Source organism: Nicotiana attenuata, unplaced genomic scaffold (genome assembly GCF_001879085.1).
Source record: "Nicotiana attenuata strain UT unplaced genomic scaffold, NIATTr2, whole genome shotgun sequence".
In the NCBI taxonomy this organism is placed as follows: Eukaryota; Viridiplantae; Streptophyta; class Magnoliopsida; order Solanales; family Solanaceae; genus Nicotiana; species Nicotiana attenuata.
Window position 1 is genome coordinate 13912 of NW_017676945.1, and position 9791 is coordinate 23702.

At 33.7% G+C, this 9791-nt stretch overlaps 1 protein-coding gene across 7 annotated transcripts; it reads left to right on the forward strand.

Annotated features, from left to right (window-relative positions):
* Positions 1–296: 296 nt before the first annotated feature.
* LOC109221265 (nuclear transcription factor Y subunit gamma-like) lies at positions 297–8039 on the forward strand. 7 transcript variants are annotated; one of them, XM_019385728.1, is made up of 12 exons: positions 297–712; positions 1661–1772; positions 3533–3739; positions 3860–3956; positions 4356–4426; positions 4654–4848; positions 5319–5399; positions 5838–5933; positions 6345–6434; positions 6873–6974; positions 7436–7525; positions 7696–8039. In XM_019385728.1, exons 3-12 carry the CDS (start codon positions 3644–3646, stop codon positions 7816–7818), a joined length of 1041 nt encoding a protein of 346 aa, XP_019241273.1. In that variant the 5' UTR covers positions 297–712; positions 1661–1772; positions 3533–3643; the 3' UTR covers positions 7819–8039. The 7 variants fall into 7 exon arrangements, with proteins under 7 accessions (XP_019241273.1, XP_019241272.1, XP_019241278.1 ...); XM_019385727.1 differs by having other exon boundaries at positions 297–1772; XM_019385733.1 differs by having other exon boundaries at positions 297–1772; positions 7448–7525.
* Positions 8040–9791: the final 1752 nt, after the last annotated feature.

Genomic DNA, 9791 nt, shown 5'->3' on the forward strand with positions numbered 1-9791 from the left:
GGGCGGGTCATTTGACCCGCCCAATTATTGACTCAACCCATTTTGACCCGTCCAAAATTGACCCAACCCGCCCATTTGACACCCCTAGTGCTTTTACACATATGTATTACCATTCACCACTAAACAAATAATTTATTTTCACTGCATAAACAATCCACTTATTATGGTTTTAAGAAAAACACAAATCCACATATTATAACTCGCATAACTAGTACTCCCTCTAAACAAAACGACAGCGTACCAAATAACAATGCATTGACATAAAACATCGTCGGTTATCTTTTAATTAAATCGGTTACATAATAGAGCAGTCAATGTGGAAAAGAAAAAAAAAAAAAAGGAGCAGTGGATGGTAACTACAGAATCAATATACGAAAATAGAAATGGCAAAATAGCAATTTCAATAAAGGAAAAGATGCTTGACCCTATAAAGGAAAAGTTTGATTTTTTATGCCACACCCCAGGTGATCTGAATGGTGTCAATGTCTTGAATTCATCCGAGGTTTAAGTGGAAAGCCAGTGTTTGAAATCACCAAATAAGCTGGTGCTTTCTTGAACTTTTATGTGATGGGTTACTACTCACTAGGCGATTCTATGATTGACTTGGAGAAGGCGAAGTCAAATGGTTGGCATCGATCAAGGGAGGAGATGGCAGCTGGCATTTTAACGTCAGGCGGCGGCATGTGGACAACTTCTTTCACAATGTTCTCAGGTAGGTTTTGCTTCTTCTTTTGTATTTTTTTTCTTGTTAATAGGAAAAGTAGTAGCACCAAATAAGAACATAAGAATCGAAGTTGGGAGTATCTCTGACCTTTGGTAAAGCTTTTACTGTAAATTGTATATTTTGAAGCTAAATACAATGTTCTGAAGAAGAAATGTGAAACGTGCAGAAATTTGTATGTATTTGTTCTTTTAGGTAGGCAAATCACAATGTCTAATATTACTATCTTAAGAGCAGAAAGTTATAATCTCTAATTCACATCCATACCCTTCTCCACTTATGAAGAAGACTTGCACACATTGTAAAGAAGGCTAAGGCTTGTAAAATCACCAAAAGAGCAAATTCTTTCCTGGATAATCCCATATTCAATTGAGATATCTCATTTGTATGCTGTTGTTTCTTCCCATAAGGAATTTCCTTCATCAAGCTTTCTCTCAATTTCATAACCTGATTAATGTTAGGTGCTGATTTTGCTGGTTAGGTTCGTAACGAAGTGCTATTAGCATGTATTGGAGTGTATGCCATATATTTATTACAAGTTCTTGAATTTTTATGGGGTTGAAGAGGAAAATCCCATTTTCCCATTTGCTGCATTTCAACTTTAGGTTCAGCATCCAGGTCCCATTTGATAGATTTGACTTAGTAATTACCCTGAAGCGTGACTATTAATCTTTTAAATCCTTAAAGAAAGGAACAAGTTCCTTTGTCTTTGAGATGAGTAGATAATGCCCCATGACCCACCTGATAACCATTTTCTAGATATCTGAAAAATCAAACTACTTTGAACTCCAGTAACGGTGGTTCTGTCTCATGTATTGCTATCAAGAGAGTTGGTGTTCTTTGATTAGTGTAACTTAGTTGCTTTTGTCATCTTAGTTTTTTTTATCTTGATATTTTTCTTGTTAACATTATGTGTGACCAATTGATGCATGAGACAAGTGCTTGCTGGTCTAACTAGCTACTCAGCGAAGGAAAATGACGTTATCACATTAGGGAATTACACTATCCTTCCACAATCCTTGTTGAAGATGCTCAAGAACAACTTGGACAGGTACAAATTTGAGTTATCTATTTCATTTCCTTGCTAACATAGTTTTAAAAGTTTGTTTGATTGTCATTTGGTTTTTAAGTAACATTATCACTGTAGAGAATCGCACAATCCTTCAATAACTCCTTTTGAAGATGCTTAAGAACAACTTGGTATGCCCAAATCTGTGTTCGATGTTCTTTACTTTGCTATGCCTATCATTGTTTAAAAGTTCATAGAATTGTCATTGTGATTTTTGATGGACTTTCTTTAGATATCAAAATATTTCAGTGAGTGAGTGAACATGTTTGTCAAGCTTGTTAAAGTAGATTAGTTAAGTGATTTATTCTTCGTTGTTTGAACCAACATCAGTTGGCAGTGGTGTTGAGGCAGGGCAGTGATATTACCATTTTCTTGTACTTTGTTTGTTCTTTCTTATTTGTTATTTGAATGTTTTTAATTGCTTTCTGACTGCAAAATAGTGTTAGAATCTGTACTTCGTTGAAGTGGGAAGATAGTTATGGTGTTAAAGTTCAAATCATAATGATGTCAAGCTTCGATGCCTTGATAGGTTTATATTAGAAACATAAACTGCATTTTAGTAATGACAAATTTTTTGGTCTCTCAAATGTGTATGAACTTCATGGTGGCATTGCTATGTGTGCATTATGCCCGTCTCAGCAATTTGTGTATTGAGTTGTTGTGAGCTACATTGTTTTTTTTGTATGTAAAACAAAGAAAATGAAGTAAAATAGAAAAGAAATACATAATGTCGGGCATATGACATTCTCGGCACTGGCTACAGTCATCTAGTAAATATTTAGAAAACACACTTAATTGATTGGTTTCTTTTTGCGTAAAAATCAAGCTAAACCTAATCGTGAACATCCAAAGAGACAATGTGCTTTAACTCTCAAGCTAAGCAGATCAGATAACTGGATAAACAAAGACGATCAAGTCATTGTCCCTTTCTCTCTCTTTTTCGCCTCTTTTTTATTGGGCTATATGTAAACACACATGGAGCAAAATCTTCCTGCTATCCTTGGCTTCCGTTGGTGTAACAGGCAAAAATCATTTCCCCTACCTATATTATTGCATAAATAATGCTCCAGTAAATGCTAACTCCCAAGGCAAAATTTATTAGACTTTTTCTATTGCTTAACTATTTGGGGAGTAATCTTATGGTTCCATCGGTTGGTGGATGTGCATATAACTTTCATGTGAAATTTGTTGTCTGTGAATTATTCTCCCCCCAGATGAAGAAAACTTTTGTTGCCATGTAAAGATGAAAAAGAATAGTGAGTAACAAGAGACTGAAGCGCTGGTGGGAGAGTAACCATGTTTGCAGACATTTTAGACGGACTATGATTAATCACATCTTGGTGCCATGACAACAGTTCTCTCTTCAAACAACAGCTTATAAGTCGCCTATCCTACCTTTCATTTCCTTTTACGACCAACGTCAGAAGTCCTTTGCTTAAACATACTGTAGATGGTTCCACAATGAAAAGAACCAATATGAAATTTTTTCTTTTCTTCATGTTTTTCTTTTATTTATTTATTTAGTTATTTTGATGATTGGTGGGACTCCATTTTCAAGATACTCGTCAGGGAAAAAAATCTATAGTGCGACAAATAAGCACTTATTATTCCACACATCTGCGTAAAGAAAATCAATTAATGGTTGAGTGGAGGATTATGTCGTTATTAATGATGAATATATCTGAGATTATATTCCTAATAAATATGGACCTAACGATGACTTCAAAATTAATGCGTAATAGCTCTCCTGGGGGTGGGAGAAGGAGCTACGGCATAGTGTTTCTGCTATTTAAAGCCCCTTCTTCCCCAAATATTATCAATCTGGTGAAGACATCGATTTGAACGTTTCGTCAATGGAATTCCCAAAACCCTCATCAGTTCTATCATCAGAAATGCAAAAGCCGGTTGGTATCCATAGCTGCTTGCCAAGTAACAACAAAACTCAGCAGGTAATCAATACAATTGAGCTTTATACATTTTTTTTTTTTTTTTTTTTTTTTTTTTTTTATACATATAGCTACCATTCATATAAGATGAGATTTATCCCTTTGGTTTCCTTGCGTATCTAGGATGAAGATAAAAGGGAGCCTTGTTTCTTGCATTTGCTAAGAGCAAAGCTCCTCTGTTTCTGGAAACAACAAGTTGAAGAAATTCTTCAAGCTTCAGGTGTTTTTTTTGCTCCTTACACATAGTCACCTACAGAGACCAATGATACGATACATTCATGCATAATCAAAGGTTATTCTTGAGCTTTTGGGCCGGTTTTACGACCTGCCACGGCCCTCACATATGTTGATTTTGTTAGAAGTATCTCAATCATCACATAAAAAGATATGTTCCATATGAAAATTTACAAATATATATATGTTGCACATTTTTGCTTCCACCACTCATGAAACAGTTGTAAGCAGGTCATGTCATTGAAAGCAACACTAGAATCATAAAAATCAATAAATCAAATTGCAAGTAAAAGATCCTTTTATTTTTTAGAGATCGTAGGGTTTACTTCGCTGCTGTTTTTCCCTGTTGGTTTTACCTTCACTCAGCCACTTCATTTTGTTTTAGAGCTAAAGAGAAAACAAGAGTTGCCCCTTGCAAGGATCAGGCGCGTAATTAAGTCAAACGATCAAGTAAAGGTATGTTCATGGTTGTGATTTTCCATTCACATTGGCAAGGGTCGTTTTAATTTAATTTATTTTTTCAATCTGCTATTAGTTGGAGCTTGAAAAGCTTGAGAGAGTGCTGCTTTTTTTTTTTTTTTTTTTATTTTTTTTTAAATAACTTTTCTTGATCTGCTGCATCTCTAACTGGGGAGTGGGTACTAAAAAAAATTTTAACCTCTAATGGGCATGTGTAAATTCAGATGGTTAGCGCACATTCTATCGTTTTGTTTGCAAAAGCAACTGAGATGTTCATTCTTGAACTCACACTTCGTGCGTGGATGCAAGCTGAGCTAGTCAAACGTCGAACTCTGAAGCGTTATGACATTGCTAGGGCCATAAGGAATGAAGAACTTCTTGATTTCCTGTGTGATATCGTCCCACTCCAGTCCTACAAGGTTGGTTTATATGCTAGTATATCATCCATCATCACTTCCCGAGATGAAAATTGTTCTTAGCAAATAATTTCATTGGCTATTTCAAGCACTTTGAGACCTTTGAATACATGCTAAATGACCTACAAATCTGTGAGATATTTAAACTTCATAAAGTTGTACTTACTGCAAAATGCTTCCTTTATATATTTTATCTGATATTATTACTACTTAGCGAGTCAAACAAATTTTTCTGTCTACAAGTTTTCAAATATTTTGAATCCTAAAATATTTTATTTGAATTTTATGGAGGACTTTTTACGTAGTCTCAGAATTATGTAAATTTTATTTCGATGAAATTGACTAGTCAACTTCAACTTCAACGGATAATCAAATACTTTGATCCTCGTTTTCGAATCCCATTACGAGTTTTTGAATGCTTATTAATGATCTTTCCACTTAAAGTACTAAAATATCACTGGCTACAATACCAGTTTCAGGTGGAAGAGGCAAATTATGGCCAAGGAAATGAATTTCACCCGGCTTATCAAATGGTTCAGCCTATTAACTTTTCAGTGAGTAGTAGTGACTTTGAACATTACATGTGGTGAAACTACCTTGTAACCTTCATTCCAAATAACACCAGCATATTGTTTATCTAGGCTAATGTTGGTGTTGTTTATCCTCATAATGTATGAGTTTAAACTTCATAAAGTCGTACTTGTACTTACTGCAAAATACTTTCTCTATATATTATACCTAATATTTTTACTACTTTGAGGGTCAAACAATCTTTTTCTGTCTACCTCATTTGAATCCTAAAATGTTTACATAATTCAAACTTTACAAAGTAGTACCTTTTATATTGTCTCAAAATATGTAAATTTTATTTCGGTAAAGTTGAGCCCATGTTCAGCTTCACAGAGATACATATTTTGATCCTCGTAATTGGATCCTAAAGAATTTTGGAACATTTTTAATTATCTTACTTTTTAATATACCAAAATCTGCAGTACCAATTTCAGGTGGAAAAGGAGGCAAATGATGGCCAAGGAAATGAATTTCACCCGGCTTATGAAATGCTTCAGCTTCAGCCTAATAACATTCCGGTGAGTAATAGTGATTTTCAACATTACATGCTTAAACTGCCTTGTACAGCTTCATTCCAAATAATGGCAGCGACTTGTTTATCTAGCCTAATTTGTTGGTGTTGTTTATCCTAAAAAAAGTATGAGGTGATTAAGCTTCATAAAGTCGTACTTGTTCCTGCGCAATACTTCCTCTACATATTGAGATATAATATTATTACTAGTTAGAGGGTCAAACAATCTTTTCCTGTCTACCTAATTTAAATCCAAAAACAATATTGTAATTTCTAATTTAATGTAGTACCTTTTACACGGTTCAAAAATATGTAAGTTTTGTTTCATAATTTGATCCCTGTATTTGAATCCCGTCATGAATTTTGGATGTTTATTGTTTATCTTACAGTTTAAAGTACTAAAATGCACTAGCTACAGTACCAGTTTCAGGTGGAAGAGGAGGCACTTGATGTCCAAGGAAATGAATTTCACCAGGCTTATCAAATGGTTCAGCCCAATAACATTCCGGTGAGTGATTGTGACTTTCAACACTACATGTGTAAAATACGTGAACTTTCATTTCAAATAACAGTAGCATATAATTTATCTTGGGTAATGTGTGGTGTTGTTTATCCTGAAAAACTATGAGATGAGTAAACTTCATAAAGTCCTACTTGTACTTCGTTCCTACTCTATATATTTTTATGATATTATTACTATGTAGGGAGTCAAACGATCTTATCCTGTCCACCTATTTTGAATCCTAAACTATTGTAATTTACGTTCTATGGGGTAGTACCTTTTAGGTAGTCCCAAAGTATGTAAATTTTATTTCAATTAAATTTAGGAGCCAATGTTCAACTTCAGACATACAAATACATATTTTGATCCTTGTATTTGAATTCTTTCATGAATTTGGAATGTTTATTAATTATCTTACAGTTTAAAGTACTAAAATTGCACTAGCTGCAGCAGCAGAACCAATTTCAGGTGGAAGAGTTGGCAAATGACGGCCAGGGAAATGAATTTCTTGCAGCTTATCAAATGGTTCAGCCTAATGATGTTCCAGTGAGTTATAGTAACTTTCAACACTACATGTGCAAACTACGTAATCTTCATCATAAATGACAGTTGATTGTTGTTTATCTAGGCTAATTTGTTGTTGTTGTTTTTTATCCTAAAAAAATATGAGGTGATTAAACTTCATAAAGTCGTACTTGTACTTACCTGCAAATACTTCCTCTATATATAAAATAAGATATTATTACTACTTAGAGGGTTAAACGAGCTTTTTCTATCTATCTATTTTGAATCGTAATATTGTACGTAATTTCAAATTTTATGAAGTAGTAGTACCTTTTATGTAGCCTCAAACTATGTAAACATTATTTCGATAAAATTGCGGAGTTAATATTCAACTTCACCCAGATAATTACATATTTTGATATTTCTTTGTTTTCAAATCCGGTCATGAATTACGTTTACTAATTATCTTACAGTTTAAAGTACTATAACAGCACTAGCTACAGTACCAATTTCAGGTGGAAGAGGAGGCAAATGGTGGCCAAGGAAATCAATTTCACCCGGCTTATGAAATGGTTCAGCCTAATAACATTCCGGTGAGTGATAGTGCCTTTCAACACTACCTTGTAAATGTTCATTCCAAATAACAGTTGTGAATTGTTTATCTAGGCTAGTTTGGTGGTCTATTTATCTTGATAAACCCTGCTCTGAAAAAAAAAGAAGAAAATTCAACACTTTCTGAGAATTTTTGATGTTGTTTATGTAGGCTTCTTTCACCAGCATCCAAGGAATTCCAGCGCCACTGATGCTACCACCTGCGATTAATTCATCTGCTGAAGCCGAGTTTACCAGTGGTGGATTTGCATTGGACAATGAGGAGGGACTTTAAAGTGCGAGTTAATTACTTTCTGTTTCTTTAGTTATCATTTTCCTTTGTTGTTGTTTAGCCTTTTCAATAAGCCATCCTTTAGACTTGTTTTAATTGGCCTAAGAAAAATATGTGTCCCCTATACTGCTGAAAGAATGCAGTTTATGTTTGTTTGTGTTAAACAGTATAAACCCTGCTTTTGTTAAATGTTTTTAATAATACCTGTGCTTATTTCGGAATTATTTAGAAGCCTGCGAATCAGGCTTTCAGGTTGGTGGCAAGCTGGGCAAGAAGATGAAGTCCAATTTCACAGGTTTAAATCGTTTCTGAATAGGGTGAAGTTCAGAAAATTATTTCAGCAAACTTAAAAAACATACTTAGTTATCAGGCTTAATTATGAAATCCAAATTCTAATACGAATTTCCAGAGCTCAATCAGGGTATCCACTTTGGATTTAACAGAGTCAATAGAATCTGTAGTTCACAAATTGTCATCCAATCGTCTCCTCATTGTCAATGCCAAATGGTCAATTCTTAAAAGGCAGCCCGTGCGCGGGGTCCGGAAAACGGCCGGACCACAAGGGTCTATTGTACGTAGTCTTACCATGCATTTCTGCAAGAGGTTGTTTCCACGGCTTAAACCTGTGACCTTCTGGTCACATGACATCAACTTTACCAGTTCCGCCAAGGTTTCCTTCAACCTAATAGTCAATCCTTCCATATACAAAAGATTGACGTTTGAATGAGTTTTCTGTGTTTATTTTTCTTCACGTACAGAAGGGAGTATAGTCAAAATTTGGGGTTGTTCAAGAGACTCATTCTAAAATATATATATATATATATATATATATATATATATATATATATATATATATATATATATTATTATAAAAGCACGAATGTTGCACGCTAAATATTGAACGACTAAAATATCCCTGAAATATTAGTTGACTTTTATACCCTTCAAAAACTTAATTATTCGCTCAAAATATATATCAACGTTGGATAAATTTGTAATATCTAGACTTTGCCTAATAGCTGAGTTTGACTTTAACTACAATTTCGACCACAGAATATACAAGAATTTGGGTTCGTTCAAATTATGTCCCAATACATATTGAACATGTTAAGACTTCTAACACAAAAAGACATCACTTTTTGCCTCTTACATTAACTTCATATCCATGAAGAACAAGGCAGATGTCTATCCTTACCCACAAATTCATCTGTGAAGCTATTTGTAAGTTATTATACTTTGTTCTAATTATGGCCTTACAATTCGATTCATGCGTCTGAATATTGCCTCAAAATTTACTCCAAATACGTTTTTGTCTTATGAACTACTCCTAATTTATTGATTCGACAAGTGTTTTGATGGTTATTTGGTTGCTAAAGTTAGTATTTATGCTTTTTCATATCTTTGTTGAAATTATAAGTTCAAAGTTTAAAGAAAAATGTGGACTACAATCCGAATCTTGATTTCTTAATTGTAATGAAAATTGGATTGCTTAGTGTACTGGGAAAAACAAGAACATAAAAACCAATGCTATATTATTCTCTTTCGGTGAGGTTAAGTATAAAGCCGTAGAAGTTTGGATAGTACTTTTATTTGTAATTTTTTGATTTGCATGCTATCTTATTTTATACATAACTTATTTCAGTTGTGATCTTTTGGAGGGACATGCAATGGCCAATTACGTGTTGAATTCAAATATCGGTTTATATACTATAGTAATTTATTATATACATTAATTAGTTATTTTATTACTCTAACAAATGTTATTGCTTGAACAAATATGCGATTAAAGTTTATTGTCATTTGTATTAATTATGCCATATTTGACTTGAAATATTCGTGCAACGCACGAGCAATAGAGACTAGTTATTATAAAAGCACCAATAATTTTTGCGAAATATTGAACGACTAAAATATCCTCAAAATATTGATCGACTTTTATAACCTTAAATATTTGTATAATTTAAGGATATAATTGT

Excerpts from the sequence above, each read along its gene's own strand:
- LOC109221265 (XM_019385727.1), top strand. The coding sequence starts at position 3,644 with ATGGAATTCCCAAAACCCTCATCAGTTCTATCATCAGAAATGCAAAAG. Across the intron at positions 4,427-4,653 it reads AGTCAAACGATCAAGTAAAG|ATGGTTAGCGCACATTCTAT; the intron begins GTATGTTCATGG and ends GTGTAAATTCAG. Across the intron at positions 7,526-7,695 it reads TTCAGCCTAATAACATTCCG|GCTTCTTTCACCAGCATCCA; the intron begins GTGAGTGATAGT and ends TTGTTTATGTAG.